Here is a 20,841-nt window from a genome sequence, read left to right on the forward strand (position 1 = left end):
CAGAGCACTGAGATAGCTGCATGTTAAGGTTTTGATCAACCCACCCTGAGTCAACTGTCTACCGCTATTCTTTCCGCAACTGATCTGGTCACATCAACAACTTCATAAACACGCTCCAAGTAGATTTAAAGCTAGTTGTTCTGCCAATCCTGTCCCAGCCTGTGATACAAACAGGTGGCCATGGACTAAAAGACACGTTCAGATTTTGTTAGGCTAGGGCTGACCCTGTTTAGGACTCTGCACGTACCCACAAGCTGTGCTCAAGGCAGCGACAAAGCCGCTCCTGCCTCTCGCCATCATTATTCAGCCTCCACATAAATTACAAGCACCCGTCTGTACAGCGCCGTCATGGAGACTACACCCAGCTGAAATATCACTGCATGGGGATTCACACCAACACTTCTCTTGGGTTTCACCACGTCCCCTGGAGGGCTCTGAGTCAGTCAGACCCAGTTAAATTCAACTAGTTTCACATGATGTTGCTTGTTGCCAAGCTGTCTATTGGGCCCAGGTTCGTTCAGAGGTTCTGCCCAGTATTGAAACAAGTCAGAAAAATCCCTGAATTTCCTTTAAAATTATTTTTTAAAGAGTCCAAGGAGCAACAAAAACCAAATCAGCTGTCTAACTATTGTACAGTGTTCTCTTCAACAGCTCCCCACCGAGCGCTCTCGCCACAGCTGCACGGGGAACAAGCACTGGTCACAGCAACGCATCCTCTTTATGTCAGTTGCCAGGCTCTTCTAGCCAATAGGAAAACGACAGCTCAGAGCCTCTAGCTCAACAATTCAGAGCTTCAGCTGCATGGTTTTTAATCCATCAACGTACACAATGCTTCAAACACCTCCTTTATCTCCTTCCATCCCCCAAGGCAGCAGGGACAGTCCAGTGGTTAGGCTGCCAGGCTGGGACTCAGACAGGTTCAACTTTCTGCTCCATCACAGACTCCCTGTATAACCTTGAGCAAATCAGTGTGTCTCTGTGCCTCAATTTCTCCTCTGCACAGTGGGATAAAGGGCACTTCTTTATCTCACAGGGTGCTGTGAGTCAACCCCATTCAAAATGGCAAGGACCTCAGAAACTATGGCAGTGGGGGCCATATAAATGCAGTATGTGGTTTCCTGACCAGGACTTGAGAACAACCAGAGCAGAGGGTGCTTCCAGAGAGCCCCTGCCTGGCTTTACACCGAACCCGGTGCACTTTGGGAGTTTGGTCCGTACAGTGTAGATACTCAAGCAGCGCAGAGGAGGGTAATACCATGCAGGGTGGTGTACCTCACTACAGAAGGTCAGTGCTTTGATTTCAAGGGCTCCTGGTGACCTGGTACATTGAATGCAATGCCCATGTAAAACTGCATCCAAGCAAGAATGCAGGGAAGGTGAATGGTGATGATACAGCAACAGAGACAGGAGCCCAATGATTTGCAGGGGGAGGAGACGGAGAGGTAGTGCACAGCTAAAAATATTCCATCCAGTAACCATGTCCTGATGCAGCATGACAGATTTGTCTAGCCTCTCAGGAACAGGATCTGTTTGATGCAGCAAAGGTCAATTTGCCAAGGGAAAAGACACTAATGATTTGAGTGCTTAAAAATGTTAATGAACAAGTAGAGCTGGCAGTAGCTTGGTTTGGGGTGGGAATTGTTACTTAATTTAACTCTCCCTACTGCTTACCCAGGAAATTCACCTCTTTGCAGATGTGCAGCCCAAGGGTTAGACATACTTCAGCCCTCCAAAGAGGGAGTGACAGTGGGAGGTCAGTAATACACAGACCTCCTGCTAGCCCTCAGCATGGAGGTGAATTTCACCCTACGCATTCGATAGCCGATCTCACAAAAACACAGCCCTTTGGCGAGACGACAGTCTGGTCTGAGCTTCATTCTGGTGATGTCACATGCTCTGCCAGCTGCCCTACGAAATGAATTGGCTTAAATCCACTATTTCTTCCTATACATCAATGGCTTTATTGAATGGAATCAGTAACCATGTACAGTACTATTTTTCCTCTTCACCTTTGTCCCTAAAAGCTGCACAGACTTCATTCAAGTTTTCCATCTGCAATATTTAATTCAGGTATTAAGCATATTTACTTAGAGGGAGAAATACAGGCCAACTGTCTATGTTCCTTTGCTACAGAGATCTTGAGAGAGGGATAAGACTGGAATTAGGGGGGGAAATCCATAACTTTCCATTCTATTTTTCAGGCAGCAGCCGAACGGTTTTGAAGATGAATGGTTAACAGCACTCATTAGGTATCAAGGACCTGGAAGGAAATAAACTTCAAAGATAAGCCTGTCACACTCCTTTGGGGCAGCAGGCTAATGTGAACCTTTAGAAAGTGCTATTAAAGTTGAAAATCTCTTTAAATCCTTCAAAACCTGCTGACAAAAAGTTTCTCTGTCATGGACAATTCTACCTTGGTGACAGTACAGCCCCGGTGGAAGCATTCTGGCCTGACAGCCAACAGTTCTAGTGCTAAGCTTGACACCCTGATCAATGAATAGCAGTACTGGAGGGAGGAGGAGGATTTTTGTTTTGAGTGGAGGTGGGGAAGAGGTGTCCTCTGGATGCAAAATTAAACTCTGGCTCCCATCTAGCTCTGAAGATAATTTTTGATGCAATTTGGTTAGGAATGTACCTCACCCACGATATTTCTCTTCCATATAGTCCAGAGAGTGCAGGTAAGGACAGCCAGCTAACGTGGTAACATCTGTTGTTATTGTCTGATCTAATAGCATATAGAGAGACCTGAGTGCCTGACTGAATGTACCCCTTCCTTCAGCCTACTGTTAACAGTCTGATCAGGATCTGACTAGGATGTTGGAAATCACTTAAATTGGGCTGAAGCCCAGTGCTTACGGCACTCTTTGATCCAGCACTGGGAGACACAAGGAAACAGCTGTGGCCTCATTTCACTAGTGGGTGCAGTCTAGGTCACCCCTCCAGACATTGTTAGTGGAGACAGCACAGTACCCTATAACCCAGCCTCACAACTCAGTAGAGTCCGCCAGTAGAGTCTGCATTTAAAGCCTACTGTCCTGATTCAGAACGGATGTAAGTGCATGCATTTCCACTGATTTCAGTTATGCCAGGTGTAAATTAGCCGACTATTATTCTCTTGCCTTAATCATAAACATGTAATTCTTTATATGAACAAATGTTACCTTCCTTTGGTAAAGTATTTACGGTTTATGGTGGCATATTCATCCCATGACAGATGACAATGGTAGGCATCAGGAAATGGAACAGCAGGGCTGAGTTTTTCATGATTTGCTCTTTTGGTTCCTTGTGTCAAAAAAGTCCCTGGACTGGAAGGCAGCCTCCTGTTCCATCATGTTAACCACCTGCCTGTGATCTGATAAGATTTCATATCTGTGCCAATGCAGCATTAGCAAAGAAACTGTCCGAGTACACACTTAAATCATTAGGATCTTCCAAATGGATACAAAATCCATTATAAACCCAATGTATGCCAGGAACTGTCCCTCTGCAATGATACTGCAGTGTATATATTCTATTGGGAAAGATAAGGATTAACAGCATTTAACAGTTACATAGCTCTTTGCAAACATGAATACTTACAATGCTTGGGAGGCAGGCAAAATGCTGTTTATCCCTATTTTACAGATAGATTTTTATGGAGAACTTTGACTTCCTTAAGGCCAAAGAGGGGAGTTAGTGGCAGAGCCAGGATGAGGACTCCAGGGCGTTCCTGGCTTAGTCCTGTGCTCAGACCACTAGGTCTCCCCGTCCTCTCAATTCAAGCTCAGGAAAATATTCCCTCCCATCTGCAGCGCATCACACAATTGACTAGGAGCATTCTAGAGAGTATTCGTTTCTCAGCTGCATCAGGTATTCATGTTCCCACCTCTGCAGGAGATGACTAGTCTTCACATGGAATTGATGGGCTTGGAGAGTCAAAGTCCTGCCTATGTTTAGGATGCAGTTATAACTGCCAGTGCCAGCTGTCCCAGTCTTTCAGGCCTTACTCAAGCAAAGCTCCCGCCGCCTGCTGATTAGCTTGAGTGCACATTTCAAATGCCACAGGAAATTTACCTCCGTAAGGGCTTCACTACTGGACCCAACGTGTCTGAAACAAAATAATGCCACAGGCAACCAAACCAGGCTTGGATGCCTTCCAAAATAACCTGCAGGAGATCAGGTTGGACACAGCAGTAAAACGCCATGACACTTTTTTGATAGAAGACAGTCTTTTCCCATCTGTACAGTGGAAAAAGCCTGCTGCAGTGAGCTAGTTACTGTTCCCATCTCCCCTAATCCCAAACGGTCATGTTTCTGAATCTATCAGCTTCTTTTGCCATTTTAGAATCGTGGCTGGGTAAACGGTTTAAAGCAATGGGGAGAAGAGAGAAAAGGTGGCTTTTTACACCAAAAATGGCAGAGAATAATAAACCCCCCTTCATCTCCACTTCTGTTTCCCCTGCATTCCAATTCTCCAGCCCTTCCACTCCATTTGGTGTCCTTTCCCCACCCTCAGCCTTGTGCCTGCTAATCCTGTTCTGCCCCCAGCACACACTCCTTGACTCTCTCCTTCTTTCAAACCTTTCCCCTTCATGCAATCTTCCTTTCCAACAATAATCCTCCAGGATTCTGAATCGTGCCCTGCATCTTCCTCTTTGTTTGTCTTATCTTATTAAGATTGTAAGCTCTCCAGAGTTGGGAGTGCGTCTTATCTAGGTTGGGGAAGCATAGGGAATGTTTATAGTGCCATGGAAGATAAGCTCTATTTTAGAGTGTAAGGCTGGGATTTGCAGTGGAACTCAAAGGAGTTAGGTGCTCAGTTTTCACTGAATTCCAGTGGTTTTGGTCTCCTAACTCCAACAGGCTCTTCGGAATATCGCAACCTGGCTTTATTTGGGGAAGGACGATGCTTGAGATCTGCAAAGCTCACTAGGATTTAGCTACACAAGTTACATTCTTTTGGGGATTTCAGTCGGACACATTGCTGGTTTGTGGTGATGCCGTGCACTGTTAAACAGTGATCATGTTATTCCTCACAGGCGGCTGTATGCCAATCGTGGATGAACTGATCCTCAAAGATACCTTTACAGGAGTTGTGTGGGTAAATCACCAAGTCAGCTTTGAAAATCTCAATCTACAACTGTGTTTTGTGCAGCACTGCACACATCACATCCCTCTAAAGCGGGTGTCTAGCTTCCTCATCAAGGAGAATTTTTATGAGTTTGTCTTAAATTGATTTGCAGAAAAAACATTTTCCAATTATGTAAATGGGCACAGCCCACTAACATGTAGTATTAATTAAACACAATGTACATATCAGCTTAATATTGCATACATTCTCTGTTGCGGGGACTGTATCCTGCCCCGGCAGGAACATGACAATATCTGATGCATCTCTTCTGTCTCTAACTACATTCCTACATAAAAGAAACTGAAAATAATTGCTGCAATGTGGGAATTTTGAGATGATTTTGTACCTGCCTCCAGAAAAGGCTAAAACAAGTCTAGCGTAAAGTAGAAAAGAGAGTCTGAAAATGGATTGTTCTTCTCTTTGCTACAAGAGAGTCCACAGTTTGTAGACTGAACTCATTTAGGAAAATATAAAGATGCATGCTAATCAGGCAGTGTTCTTTTTGTGTCTTGCATCACCTGATCAGTAGTGTAAAAGCAATAGCTTCCTCCGAGTAAGTGTCTGTACTAATCATGTTTAAATGACACATAAATCATTATGGTTACTCATCTGGAGTTTCTGCACTCCATCAAAGGTGTTAAGAGCTGCAGGGATTTTTTTTTTTTTAATAAAATGTTTAAATTTTTCATTGCAAATATTTCAGGGAGGGAAAAACGGAGCCTTTCAGGTGGCCTTATCCTTTATTGAAAACATGAGCTAACAGGTGAATTATTTACCCTCATGAGTCCCTTTGAAATTGCCTCAGTGTGCTATCTAGTTAAATACCTACACTGTTGTTTAAGCCAGCTGCATCTGGGCAATTCCTTACTCCTGTTCGTGGTTGCATTGGGGATACGTACAACAGCTGCATCCTGCTGCCTGATCCGCATTGTCATACATCTTGTAAAAACCTGACTGTGCATGTATCATGCAAGATTCAAAGAGGAACTGGCTGATTATATGGATAACAAGAATATCCAGCGTTATAATAGTTAATGCTAAAAAAGCATGGGAAGGGATGTAAGACCTCATGCTTTGGGGCTTACACCGGGAATTAGAAGGAGACCTTCATGAGCAGTAGATTATCCCACAACTGCTTATTGTGGGGTCCTTTCACACCTTCCTCTGAAGCATCTGGCACTGGCCACTGCTGGAGATGGAGTTCTGGGCTAGATGGACCACAGGTCTGATCCAATTTGGCAATTCCTCTGGACTTATGTCTAGGAGGAGACAGAGTAGATGGTTTTTCCCATGGGAGGGTCAATCTTTAGATGTATAATAGATCAGCACGAACCATATGAAAAAGACGTCCAGTGAATGCAAAGTGGTCATGAGGGTCTATGTATTGACTGGTGTAAGGCCATGTATTGGCAGGAGCCTGTACCCAACATTCCTAGTAATGTGGGAAATGGCCCTTATTCTGTTTGTTATGAAGAGGGTAGATTCTCCCTAATTAAGGAGCACCAACGTAATGCATTTCTTCCATGGCGCTCTACGTGCTTCATAGGGGTGGGCAAATATTTATTTTCCAGGGGTTATCTGCTTTACAGACAGGCGAAGGATGTGATTTTTAGAAGTGCTGAGCACGCAACAAAAAGTGAAGTCCAGGGAGCTGCAGATGCTCGCATGTCAGAAAATCAGGCTTGAACTGACTTCCCCCAAGGTCCCACAGGACGGCAGTGGCAGAGCTAAGAGTGAAATCCCCACCACTAAATTTACACTCAGGTGCTGTATGTACTCAACTATGCAGTCACAACACTGTACTTGTATACACCGCTGAAAGAATCTCAGACTTCAAGTACATTAATTAAGCCGCACCACACCTTTATGACTTAGGTAGGGATATTTTAGGAGGATCAGTCCACCCACAAATAACCTGCAGCCATCCCCAGAGAGCAACACAACAGTTGTTTAACAGTGCACCATGACACCGCAAAACAGGAAGTGACATCTTATTCATTCAAGTGCAACAACAGGAGAAATTTCAGGTGAACAATGTACTGACCCAAGTCTGAATGTGACCAAGGCCCAAAACTAATACGCCTGTTCCTTCAAAAAGGATTGAAAGAATTTTAATTACTATAGGTAGCTAAGACTCTGTAGTCATCCCTCTCTCTCTGATCACTTTTTCTTGTTGGGCGGGGAAGGATTGGGGGGTTATATTTTATGTATATATGAAAACACCAAAAGTAATTAGGTTACATTATGGACTAAATGATGTCCAGATTGTTCTCTTGTGTCATTCCTAAATTTACTGAAAACCTCTTGCAGCTAGTATATTTCCAAGGCCCTGTTATGTATGTGAAAGACCCAGTATTTGAGAACAATCTCATCTGAAAGGAGAAGATTCATTGTATTGCTCTTATCATGAGATTTTTCTGGTTCGTCTTTACAGTGTGTGGGGGGGGGGAAGCTTTATCTACTGGATTTAACATGCTAAAAAAAGTAATTCACAAAGTAGGCCAGGAGCTGCCGTGGTGACACAAGGAGCATAAAGACACTGTGAGGGAGTGACAGGTTTCATCTTTTACATTCTCTCTTCTGAAAAGGAAGTGTGGCGGAAACTGCAGTGCAGCTTTTCAAAAGGGGTCACAGCGGGTTGCTCTATTTACAGCTTGTGCTGCCTGGAGGAGGAAATTTTTCCTAAGCAAATACCCAAGCACAAGCCATAAACCTTGAACTGTCTTTTAGCCTAGCAATTAGAGATAGGACAGATCCATCTCTCCCTTCTCCATCAGCAGAAGAGGACTCCAGGCCACAGAATTACACCTCTTGGCCCCCATATTTATTCATTAGTCAGGGCTGTGACCTCCAGCCTTTGTAACCTGACCCTACCTGTGATGAATGGGTTTAATCTCAGGCGTGACACTGGGGCTTTCAATTCCTGCAGGTTAATCAATTTCACTTGGCAGGGCACATTTGGGAGTCCCGATGACTGATCGGTGGGATCCTTGGTAGAGAAGAACATGGATTCCTGAAAGAGCAGCGCTCTGTGCCCAGCCTATAATGGGTGCATGGAAGTGGGGACTGGCCAGGCAAGGAAACTATTCTAGCTGAAGATCCATAATGCCATGTACAGACTGCCTGTTTCCACCACCCAGGAAGCACGTATACAGCTGGAGATCCTAATCCCAAGGCGCTCAGCCTTCTTCTTATCACTGCTATGTGTTCAGCCACTCCCAAGCCCTGCTCCTCCCACCCCCACCTCAAATGCACCTGTTCCAATGGGACCTGCCAGAGGATCTATGCTGCTGAGCAAATCAGGAACAGGCTGACAACACAGACAGCATGCCCACCGCAGATGGCGAGTGGGAGGAGGGAAGAGGCGTTGTGGCTTGGTGGTGGCTCAGATCAGAACTCAAAGGTTACTAATACTTATTAAAAATACAGTAATATTCCTCAGTAATGGTCCAAAACATTGCAGTAAGCAACACCGTCCTGGAGCGTGACTGTAGGACAGTAGGGTATTTTTAACACGGGAATAACTGTTAATGGGCATATTGAAAACCCAGCTGACAGAAAAGCAGAGAATTTGCTTCGCCAGCCATGATTTATAGTAACTGTTCTATCTGTATTCTATCTGAGCCACTCAGCAATTGCACATGACAGAGCGCTAGCTAAATATCAGTAATACACAACCAGATGCGAGTCAGACAGAATGGAAAGGGGAAGGATGCTGAAGGGGAGACAGAAGTAAAAATAGGTTGGAGGTCTGTGTTTGTTGCTTTGATAAATGGAATGACTAAGGGGAAGGAAACTGGGTGGTTCTGGACGTGAGCAGAATACGGGAAGGCTCTGCTCAGGGTGGAGAGAACCATCTAGATACAAGCAATTTATATTTATTGCCGTCCCTTAGGATTTATATTTATTGCCGTCCCTTAGGATTTGGTTTGCATATATTAAGTCACCTCAGCCAATGGATTTTGCATGCTGCAGGGCTGCGCTGTAAAAGGATCGGGTAAAATATGCCACTGCACACTGGCACCGAGACGAGGTCAGCTAACAGCATGGGCATTTTCAATACAAGCTGAGAAGCACCCTCCTTTTTTGGACCAAATAAGGGCTCTTCCGGAACCATAACACTAGCCAGATACTGCAGAGAATTCACCAGCCACCAAGGGGTCTGGACTGGGCTGGTGCTTCAGAGTTGCCATTGCCTGAAAGCTGTTTCTCCCACACTCTAATCCTCTAATGCAGGTGCTAGTTATTCACGTGCACAGCTGAGGATGAAGGATCATACTGAACTAAGTGCAGAGAAGGTTGCTCAGCACTACTGGCTGCTCCCACAACAGAGATGGGATCCACAAGCAAAGATTCACACTGCTGCCAACCCCCCTGAAGAATGAGATTTCTTTAAACTCATAACATGGCAATGTTACATGTTATTATTAAATCCAGTTATCACCCTGGACTGTCCGGCAACGAAAGCCAGCCTGAGTTCCTATTGCTGCATTAGAAGCATCCGTTCACCTCACTGCATCCCCCCGACGATTACCACGTTGATTCACGGCTAGGCACCATCTGCTTTACGACTCTAACAGAGTCAGGAGACAGGGTAACATACCGCTAAAAGCGACAGTGCGGGGTGGACAAAATCACGCCCCCAAAGCCAGGTTAAAGTCTCTGACTGTGCAAGGCTGTAATTCAATTACAAGGGACATGACAGGGTCCTGTCCAGGCTACCCCTTGCATATTGGTTAGAAGACAACTTGTAAACAGGTCCCTTCCCACAATTATTGGTGACTCATGAAAAAAGGTCTGAGGGCGAAGAAGCAGAGACCTTTGCTTAATGTGACATCTTGGCTCTCTGCCACCCTGTCTTCTCTCTCCACCCATCAGCTGGCTCTTTCATTCACTTGCTGCGTCTTGACGTAACCCAGATTGTGAGCTTTTGGGGGTCTTTTGACTGTGTGTCTGTACAGCGCCTAGCCAAAAGGCCCATGATCCCCAGGGACTAATAAAAAGGAATGGCAGAACCACAGAGATCCAGCTAGCCTTGTGCACAACCCAGACCCCGTTATCAACTGCCTTGTGAGCCAGAAAGTGCTTCTAGCTATTCACAAAGCGAGGTACTCCCAGCACTTCACTCTGCTCTTAGATTTCTCATATGTGATAATGTTGGGACACGGGGCTTTTTTAAATTAGAACAGGGTTTTTCCTCCCTACCCTGAGCCTGGCTTGCAGGCAGACACACGTTTGGCCCTGTTAAGGCTCTGGACCTCTCTGCATTGAGGAGATTTGAACTGGTGTAACAATAGCAGTGTTATTACACCGGCACGAGCCCCTAATGCAGACGTGCTGCGCGGGAGCCGGCACTGGGGCAGCGGCATCCTGAACCCTCTCGAGGTTGGCTGCATTCGGGCAACGTAGCTACATCAATGTAGCTGCCCCACTGCAAGTTTCCTTAATGCAGATGGGGCCTCTCTCAGAGCGAATAACGTCACCTCCTTCTTAACAAGCAGCAAAGGCTGCTTCTTAACGCAAAGGCCGCTTTCAGGCAAAGAGCGGCCCAGGCACTGCCAGTATTCCCCACGCGAACATAATACACAGACACTCACAGTTTTGTGCAAGGATTACGAGAAAAAGACTAACCCCAAAACCGTGTGTCATGTGGAAGCGTCTTCTGAGTTACTGTAGTTGCCAACAGTGATCTGAATCGGTTTCCTTACTGAAAAACACGTAGCTTTTTTTTTTATCAGCTGTAATTAGGAACCAGGAAAGACCATCTTTCACGTAACAACTCAGGACGTAATATATGTATTATCTCCCCTCCGCCCCACGCACACAGACACAATGTTTTTAATTTTCTCAATTGTTCCTTTTGACCCTTTCACATACCGAGTAGTGTGAAGGTGGCCCAATTGTGTAACCACGAGCTAAATGTTAACCACTGAGATCTACAATGTGGCTCACAATCATCCTCTGCTTTAATGTGGAGAGGTGGCCCTGGGAGAGTACAGTTCCCAGAATGCAATGCTCCACCTTAATCCAAATGGACAGGATTCTAGTGCCCCCTGGACACACCCACGCAATAAAAGATCAAAAGGAGGCTGCAGTCTAAAATCAGATGCTAGCTCCAGGGTGTTGCAGCCCATGGTTGAGAACCCCTGGAAGCAGAAATTTATAAAGGATTCAAAACCAGCATAACTAATTCCCAGTGCCTCTTGCGGCATCATGTGCTCTCCTGCATCCTTTACCTGGAAGGGCTTGGTGAAACACTCCAAACCTAACTGTGGTATGAGATAACATGCTCCCCTCCCTCCCCCATTCCTGGTTGCCCGGCTACTCACTGTTGTTCAGCTTTGGTGCGGTCATTTAGAAAGAAGAGGGCCGTGGCCAGGAAAAACATCCCTCCGAGGACGACGACAAACGGGCAGAGCATGAGTGCGTAGCCCAGGCTGAGAAACTCCCAGAGCGGGGACTCCTTTGTGCTTTGTCGTATCAGGTCTGAGATCTACGAGAGAGGGGCAAAAAAACCCAACAACAACATTACTCACAACTCCAGGCACGGCATGATGCAGAAAGTGATTTATCATCGTTATAGGCAAGGGAACATATTTCCTTAAACAACAACTACCTACTGAACATGTGGGCTTGGAAGTTCTGTTTGTTAAGTATCTTGTGTCCTCTGTGTGCTTTAAGACACCTCCTCTGTACACACCATTATTCTCTGTTCTGGAGTCCTCAGGACATTTGCAGAGAGAGGTGTGTTAAGAGCTCTCTTTTCCTTATCTCTCTTGGCCTGCCTCCTTATTATTCCCACGATCCTTCCCCACCCCGCTTTGGCATCTGAATGAGTGAACAGCTAACCTATGTGTAACCAAGGCTGTTAGTGAGTCTGCAATGCAACATGGGAAAGTATGACCCTGCAGTGATTCCTGGTTATACCTACCCATTATCTGTCCTCCAGCAGCAGATACATCGAATTCCATGCAACTTAACTCTATATGTGTGTGTCAGGGGGTGGGGCTTTCAGACAATGTCAAAGCTATGGTCCTCTCAGCTTTTCATGGACATTGTGCACTCTTCTGAGAATAGGGACCCCTGTCCTCTCCCGTTCGTTATTTTGTGTGCCCATTATTTGTCTTGCAGTAGTGCTTAGGGAGACACGGAAAAAGGACGCACTGTGCTAGGTGCTGCACAAACGTTGAACAAAGAGCCTTGCCCCAAACAGCTTCTAGGCTAAGCAGCTGGCTTATTCTACCCAAGTGGTGGCATGACTTCAGTGTAGGAGAGAGAGAGCCTGGAGCACTGGCCCTGGTGCAAGATCTCAGGCCTGAATGAGAGGCCGCAAACCAAAGTCAGGCCATGTATTAAAGCAGATAAGCCGCCGGTACATGAACTTGGCAAAGTTGTTGCTAGTTGACTAGGTACTAGATAGGTACGTAAATGTATTCCAGCTACTACAGATACATCCCAATCTAGTACAAGGTAGGTTGGTTTGACAAAATAATGAATAGGGATGTTTTGTCCGAGATATCGGGAACAAGGGAAGGTAAACAGCTGTCATGAAACATGTAAAGTAGTATGTAAGACATTTATCCCAGTTGTTTGTCCCAGTCTATAAATGTTGGGGTATCTCGCCTTAACCCTTTGTGTGGCCTAGGGGACAGCAGACATTTCTGCTGCTGACTGAAACATTCCTTGCCACTGGGCACTCATTTGTTAGTGTACCTGTAACCACGGAGCCAGGGCACGAGGACTATGCCTTGAGGGCAATAAACCTGGCTGGGCACCTTTGTCACCAAACCATGCCTAGGGTCTTTTTTTCTGAGTAACATAGATGTCTGCTGAATTAGCAGGCTGCCTTATCAGCTGTTAGTAGTGAGAACACTGGAGCTCCAAGGACAGAAGCACTGAGCAGCGTTACTGAGGCAACGACATTCTAGCCTTCAACACTTAACATTCAGCAATGGAACGGCATAATTATATGACAATGTGCATGCATCTGGGGTGACAGAAATACACCGTAGAGTGGCATTATTTATTCCAATCTTCTGGTAAGTTTAGTTGCTAAAATGTAGTTTTAGGTAAATTATTTCTATAGGCAAAACATCAATCATCTCTTAGCATTAGCTGGACAATGATCTAGTAAACAAATCAGCTTCCAATATGACAAGAGCTGTAACAATGATAATCCGCTGGAAACGGGTATTCAAATCTCAGTGCCCATTCAATCTGTGGCTTGCTTTTTTTTTTTTGTTGATAACTGCATTAGTGCCAAATGCAGCAAGGTTTCTGTACTGCAGACTCCTGCTGAAGCCTGCACTGAGACCCACCAGACTCTTTCCAAACTATCTGAACGTATACAAATCTTTAAAAAAACCAACATTTCACTTCTAGGAATGGACAAAGGCTGTGCAAGGAGAATTCCCTCCTCCCTCTTCTCCCAAAAAACTAGCTTCACCTCATGAAGCAAGTTCCTCTGTGACAAGAGCAGCTGACTTAAAGCACAAACCAACAGCAATAAGTGACATTTAAGTTTGAAATTTAAAGACATCGACTAATTCGAGTGGGAGAAAATCCTGTACCAGAGGGAATCCCCAGCTCGCAGCCCTGAAGCTGAAAGTACAGAGGCAGCAGGTAAGAGCCATTATAAGAGGCACCTCTGCAGCTGAGAGAATTGAAAACAAAAGGTCACAGAAATATGGGACATATTGGGACTTCATTGAAACTGTAGCACAAAGCACTCTAAAGGTCTTGTGGTTAGACACCCTCTATATGAATGGAGCAGCAGCACGGGTCTCAATGTCTTACTATTCCTACCAGCATTCAGATTGGGGTCTACTATGGAGAAGCACATGTCAAGAAATATACAGAGGGGAATGTGGCCAGATGCTGACAATGAAACCTGTCTCAGCTTAGAACAGCAAGAGGAACATCTTTAAGGAGGGAGCTAAGTAGACGGGGAATGTTTCAGTAACTATAGTATCCAAGCCATCCCAGAAGTGGAAAGGGATTTCTCCCTAGGAGTGGAAATCTTCCCCCTGGCCACAGGTGAAAAAACTGCACTCACAAAGAGGATTTAAATTCAAAATCTAAGGATATGTCTACAGTACAGCGGCACAAATGCAGCGGTCCAGCTGTGCCACTGTAGCACCATCGTGCAGATGCTTGCTACACTGACAGGAGGAGTTCATCAATTGATGCAGTTAATCCACCTCTCCAAGAGGCAGTAGCTAGGTTAATAGAAGAATTATTCCATCGACCTAGCGATGTCTAGTGGGGGTTTGGTCAACCAAACTACATCGTACAAGGTGCAAAATTTTTCACAGCTCTGAGCAATGTCACTAGGTCAGCCTAAGTTTTAAATGTAGCCCATGCCTAAGCCTCTTTAGCCAAACTCCTGTCCCCCATTCCTTGCCCTAGAAAGGAGAAGATTTAAGTGTCTGGGATGTAGCAGAGGGAGGTTTTGCTGTCCTCTACAGGAAAGCTTTGTTTCAGCTGATCAATGCTTAATTTGCAGATAGGAAATCAGAAGAGTTGTCATATGGGAGGTTATTGTAAAGACTGGTTTTAGACTGAAAAGCAAATACAGTGGCTGTGCAGCATTTTTAAAAACATAACTACAAGAAAAGAATGTGAAGAGCATAAATGCGCAGGAAATTAGCAGACCACACAGTGCAGCCTGTCTGCAGACATGCCAAACGTGTGGAAAAAAACGCATAAATTGGGCTTGTTTTTTACTTAATTGGTTTGTGAGTTGCTTATTGGCTAGTTTTGGCTTGTAGCTTGTTGCTTCTTTTTTTTTTGTTCGGCTCCCGGCAAGCAGGGGCAAGGGCGGGAGAGAGTCAGGGGTGCACAGCGGGCCCACCACAGTTCCAGGTTGCACGACAGGGGTATCTAGTTATATAGGGTGTTGGGGTTCTTAGGAATTGGCTTGTTTTGGCCTTGTTTTGAAATGGGACTAGCTTGATTTCTGGTTTATTGTGAAAGTCGGGGTGCATATTTACCACATGGAAGTTGGCAATTGTGCCTGTGTGTAGCCAGGAGACAGGGACCTCAATTTGTAGCTATTATTCCCTGGCATGCCCAACTGTCATCAAAGCAGCATCTCAATGTGTAATAGCAACAATTCTTGCTTTGCACTTCAGAAGCACCTTTCACCTAAAAATCTCAAAGCCCTTTTCCACGGTGGCTGGTATTATCCTCCACAGGGTCAGGTGGCTTGTCCAAGTCACATGACAAATCAGCAGCGCCGAGAGGATTAGAACCTGGACTTCACCTCCCATGTGCATTTGCTAACCACAAGACATTGCCAGATGACATGACATTCCAGGCTACATGGAGCTTGTTACACTGAAATAGTCTTTAACACAAATACCAAGGGGGCCTCCCCACACCTGTTCCTCTCTTACTGACCCACCACCACGTCAACACCTGCCTTTCACCACTCTTGGTGCGAGAACTAAGCCAACCCCATGCATTCTGCGGCTATGCATTGTTCAATCCAGTACCATTTGGATACCAGGGAGTAGCTGAACTGCCTGCAGAACTTCTGCAGAAAAAAAGCAGAATTCCTGCACAAGTGGCATGATGCTGGGAATAAAGGGTTTGAGCCTCAGTGGGGCTGAACACCCACAGCTCCCTAGCAGCCAGTGGTCGATGCAGAGTATTCATTCTATCTCTGGAGCAAGCAATGCCAAATCCGTGAAACCAGTCAAATGACGACTAATGTGAAGGATCTAACTCCTTACAGGCTGTTACAGCTCAGACCGTTTGATTTTATGGGCAGAAAAAAAGGGGGCAACCCAAACGGGACCAGTGGGCAAGCAGTGTCCCCAAAGCTTACGTAGACAGCAAGGCCCCTGAGTGCAGCTGGGCCAGAGAATTCCTGAACTTGATATTATTGCACCAAAAAGTTGACCGTGTATAAAACAGATCCCAGCACGAATCCTGTTAGATGGATCCATTGGGGCCAGCCCTGCTTTAATCCTTATACCCTCGTTCATCTGTCTGCACAGACTCAGGGGGAAGGCTCCTAGCAGTAGAAAGCCCATTGTGGGGTAGGTGGCAACTTCCCCTCTGCCATGGGGGCAGGTAGGGGGACCCAGCACAGCCCAAAATATGGGCAGGGCTGGCTGGAAAAGAAGCACACTCAAGAGATCCCCTGGCGCAAGTGTAGTCACCATCCCAGAGTGGAATCCCTGAAAGAGGGCAAGATGGGGCAACATCCCCCCACGGAAACACAGGGTCTCCGGCGTGTGCAGAGAGCTCTAATGTACACCTCTCTGGACCACCAGGGGAGAATCTATCCCTGTGGCCAAGGGAGAGTTACATCTCAAGCCACAATACAGTGATTCCCCCAAGCAGACAGGTATCAAATAAACACCACGGTTCTGCAAGGGCAAAGTGAACTTTACTGCACATTTTATGTTATAATTGTCTCTACCCAGTGCTTTCCCGTCACCTCTTTTACCAGCTGCGGAGTGGCCCTTCGGAATACATGATGGGATGGCAAGACCAAAGAAAATCAGAAAAATTCCTTCTGATCTGATCTTTAAGAACAAAGCACCCCATTACCGATCAGTACAAGCTAATGGCAAATACATCAGCCCTCAATAAGAAATGGCATACAGGAAGTAGCATCCGATCCATCATTATAAGCAGAAATCACTAGAAACTCAATTCCACTCTGCTAGCAAGAAAACCCACAACATGCACTGTCCTTCCGACACTCCCTGGAAGGTATCCTCGTGCAGTGGAGGTTTCAAAGCTTCTGCAGACTGTGGGGCACATCCTAACAGAGAAATTGTCTGGCAAACGTCTCCCCTCCACTCATAAGCTTACGACCTCTCTCTTGTCGTGACAGCAATGGCTCACACAGAGAAGTCGTATTGGGAAGGCACGCCACGCATTTTTAGCTGTTTGAGCATGGTAAGTGTTCAGTCCTTTTTGGATTCAAGTTCATCTCACGCTGTACTTCCGCTCTTCATTTCACCTTCTCCCCTCCCATCAGTTCCGGTGCTTTCAGATGGAAACAAGGATGCCAGCCAGCACCAGGTGAGCAGCCAGCTCTCTGCAGATCACTAGCAAGTGCTCTGGAGAGCACAATTTGGAAACTACTGCATTACTCCTCTCAGGTCTGGGCTACTCCTAAAATGTAGGTCAACCTAGCAACATCACTCACGAGTGTTGAAAATTCACACCCTGGAGAAACATAGTTAAGCTGACCTAAGTCTCTTGTTTGTTAATGGCTGTCTTCACTGCAAAATAAAGGTGTGTTTGTACATCAAGACAGCAATCCTGGGGGAGACAAAGCACTGTAGTTTTTACTTTCATGTAGCTAGTAAAGGCAAACCTCAGGTGTAAAGTGTTAATTCTGAGATAAGAACTGGCTGTGCTTTGGCTCTACTAGGATTTTACATCAAGGGTGGGTCTAGTTGAGAAGTGATTCTGGAATAATTCCTGATTAACCCCATATGTGGGAATGTTCCTATTCTGGAATAAAGCTGTTTTATTCCCAATTAGTTTTATGCAGTGGATTAAGCTAAATTTGAAAGAGGGCACTTTTAGGGCTTTTCTACACTGGGAAGTTAATTCAGATTAAGATAGGGTATGAATTTAAAGATTAATATGGGGGGGTGAATGTAATTCCAGAATAATCCTCTTTCACAGTGGATTAAATTTATTTGGAATTAGACACTTTTGTTCCGGAATAAGAACGTCCACAGAGGGAGTTAATCAGAAACAGCTATTCTGGAATAACAAGCACTTATCCAAGAATCAGGGCATTCACACATGGAGTTAATCTGCTTTAAATTCATAGATTCATAGATATTAAGGTCAGAAGGGGCCATTATGATCATCTTGTCTCACCTCCTGCACAATTCAGGCCACAGAATCTCACCCACCCACTCCTGTAACAAACCTCTCACCTATGTCTGGAGCTCTGAAGTTCTCAAATCATGGTTTAAAGACTTCTAGGTGCAGAGAATCCTCCAGCAAGTGACCTGTGCCCTATGCTACAGAGGAAGGTGAGAAAACCCCAGGCCTCTTCCAATCTGTCCTGGAGGAAAATTCCTTCCCGACCCCAAATATGGCGATCAGCTGAACCCTGAGCACATGGGCAAGATTCACCAGCCAGATACCCAGGAAAGAATTCTCTGTAGTAACTCAGATCCCACCCCATCTAACATCCCATCACAGGCCATTGGGCCTATTTACCATGAATAGTTAAAAGATCAGTTAATTGTCAAAATCATGTTATCCCATCATACCATCTCCTCAAACTTACCGAGTTTAATCTTGAAGCCAGATCGGTCTTTTGCCCCCACTGCTTCCCTTAGAAGGCTGTTCTAGAACTTCACTCCTCCCGATGGCCAGTTTATATCCATTTGTTCTTGTGTCCACATTGGTACTGAGCTTAAATAATTCCTCTCCCTCCCTGGTATTTATCCGTCTGATATATTTATAGAGAGCAAACATATCTCCCCTCAGCCTTCTTTTGGTTAGGCTAAACAAGGCAAGCTCCTTGAGTCTCCTTTCCCAGGAAAGTCTCCTTACCCAGGAAAGAATTTTCTGTAGTATCTGGCTGATGAATCTTGCCGCATATGCTCAGGGTTTAGCTGATCGCCATATTTGGGGTTGGGAAGGAATTTTCCTCCAGGGCAGATTGGAAGAGGCCCTGGAGGTTTTTCGCCTTCCTCTGTAGCATGGGGCACGGGTCACTTGCTGGAGGATTCTCTGTTCCTTGAAGTCTTTAAACTACGATTTGAGGACTTCAATAGCACAGATATAGGTGTGAGGTTTTTTGCAGGAGTGGTGGGTGAAATTCTGTGGCCTGCGTTGTGCAGGAGGTCAGATTAGATGATCATAATGGTCCCTTCTGACCTAAATATCTATGAATCTAAGACCGGTTTTCCATTCCTCAGATCATCTTAGTAGCCCCTCTCTGTACCTGTTCCAGTTTGAATTCATCCTTCTTAAACATGGGAGACCAGAACTGCACACAGTATTCCAGATGAGGTCTCACCAGTGCCTTGTATAACGGTACTAACACCTCCTTATCTCTACTGGAAATACCTCGCCTGATGCATCCCAAGACCGCATTAGCTTTTTTCACGGCCATATCACATTGACGGCTCATAGTCATCCTGTGGTCAATCAATACTCCAAGGTCCTTCTCCTCCTCCGTTACTTCTAATTGATGCGTCCCCAGCTTATAACTAAAATTCTTGTTATTAATCCCTAAATGCATAACCTTACACTTCTCACTATTAAATTTCATCCTATTACTATTACTCCAGTTTACAAGGTCATCCAGATCCTCCTGTATGATATCCCGGTCCTTCTCTAAATTGGCAATACCTCCCAGCTTTGTATCACCCGCAAACTTTATTAGCACACTCCCACTTTTTGTGCCAAGGTCAGTAATAAAAAGATTAAATAAGATTGGTCCCAAAACCAATCCCTGAGGAACTCCACTGGTAACCTCCCTCCAGCCTGACAGTTTACCTTTCAGTATGACCCACTGTAGTCTCTCCCCTTTAACCAATTCCTTATCCACCTTTCAATTTTCATGTTGATCCCCATCTTTTCCAATTTAACTAATAATTCCCCATGTGGCACCGTATCAAACGCCTTACTGAAATCTAGGTAAATTAGATCCACTGCGTTTCCTTTGCCTAAAAAATCTGTTACTTTCTCAAAGAAGGAGATCAGGTTGGTTTGGCACGATCTACCTTTTGTAAAACCATGTTGTATTTTGTCCCATTTACCATTGACCTCAATGTCCTTAACTACTTTCTCCTTCAAAATTTTTTCCAAGACGCATCAATGCATACCCTACCCTGTTCCAGATTAATTTTCATGTGTAGATAAGCCCCAAAATAGCTTTCTAGACCCAGTTTATACACAGTTCTGCCACAAAATGACCTTCCACCTGTATTTAAGAATATTCACGTGCATGGCTATGAACCCAGACAGCTCTTCAAAAATTAATCTGCAATGAGGCCACTTCAAACCAGGCCAAAAAGCCTGAGAAACCTAGAGCTCCAATTATAATTTTCATTAAAGAAGTATCCCAAATGCTGCATTTACTCTGATTCTCCCTAGCTACGTTGCCGATCTAGTGCTGCTCTATATTTGTGCAACTCAGCACGAGCCATAATTAACACTGTTCTGTTAACTACTTGTTAAAAGAAAGTCATTAGCATTCTTGCTATTTAAGTAGCTCATTAGATCCATGTTATCAGCCCACTCAAATAATGGAGTTGGGACAGGGTTGGGAGGTGAGAAGTGACAGGTTTATGGCTAAAATTTTTCCAGGAACTATTCAGAGCCACACTAAGCTCTTTTAGAATAACAAAACATCTCAGATTTGCCTACAGTTGATTACAAGGTCACCTACATTCTAGTCACTGCAACCCTCTGTTTTGGGGTAAGATGGGTGGGTCAAAAGGGCAATGAGCCTTCTGCAGACATTGCCGTCATCTGCCAGCCACATAAATGAAGCTCCTGTCTTGAAAATGAATACCCCCCTGGGACCCAGAGTCTCAGGCCTGTGGGTTCCACAGGGAGGAGGCTGTGCAGAGCACAGGGACTCAAATGAAGCCAGCAGTAGAAGTACCCATTCACGCTACTGGGAGCTGTTCCAACAGCCTACATGAGGGGGCAGAGTGGGATTGTGAGGTCCTGAAGTCCAATGCCCACTCTGACAATGCACAGTGGAGATGTCACACGCTGTCTGC

The 20,841-nt window shown here is 45.2% G+C and overlaps 1 protein-coding gene across 1 annotated transcript in view; it reads right to left on the bottom strand.

Moving 5' to 3' along the window:
- The window catches only part of SPNS2 (SPNS lysolipid transporter 2, sphingosine-1-phosphate), a 176,491-nt gene that overhangs the window by 9,367 nt on the left and 146,283 nt on the right, over window positions 1–20,841 (bottom strand). Inside the window, exon 11 of the mRNA XM_084650941.1 lies at window positions 11,440–11,603. Within this exon, the coding sequence (XP_084507067.1) occupies window positions 11,440–11,603 (164 nt within the window). The remainder of the gene's footprint in view (window positions 1–11,439; window positions 11,604–20,841) is intronic.

Source organism: Lepidochelys olivacea, assembly GCF_965140295.1.
Source record: "Lepidochelys olivacea isolate rLepOli2 genome assembly, chromosome: 17".
In the NCBI taxonomy this organism is placed as follows: Eukaryota; Metazoa; Chordata; order Testudines; family Cheloniidae; genus Lepidochelys; species Lepidochelys olivacea.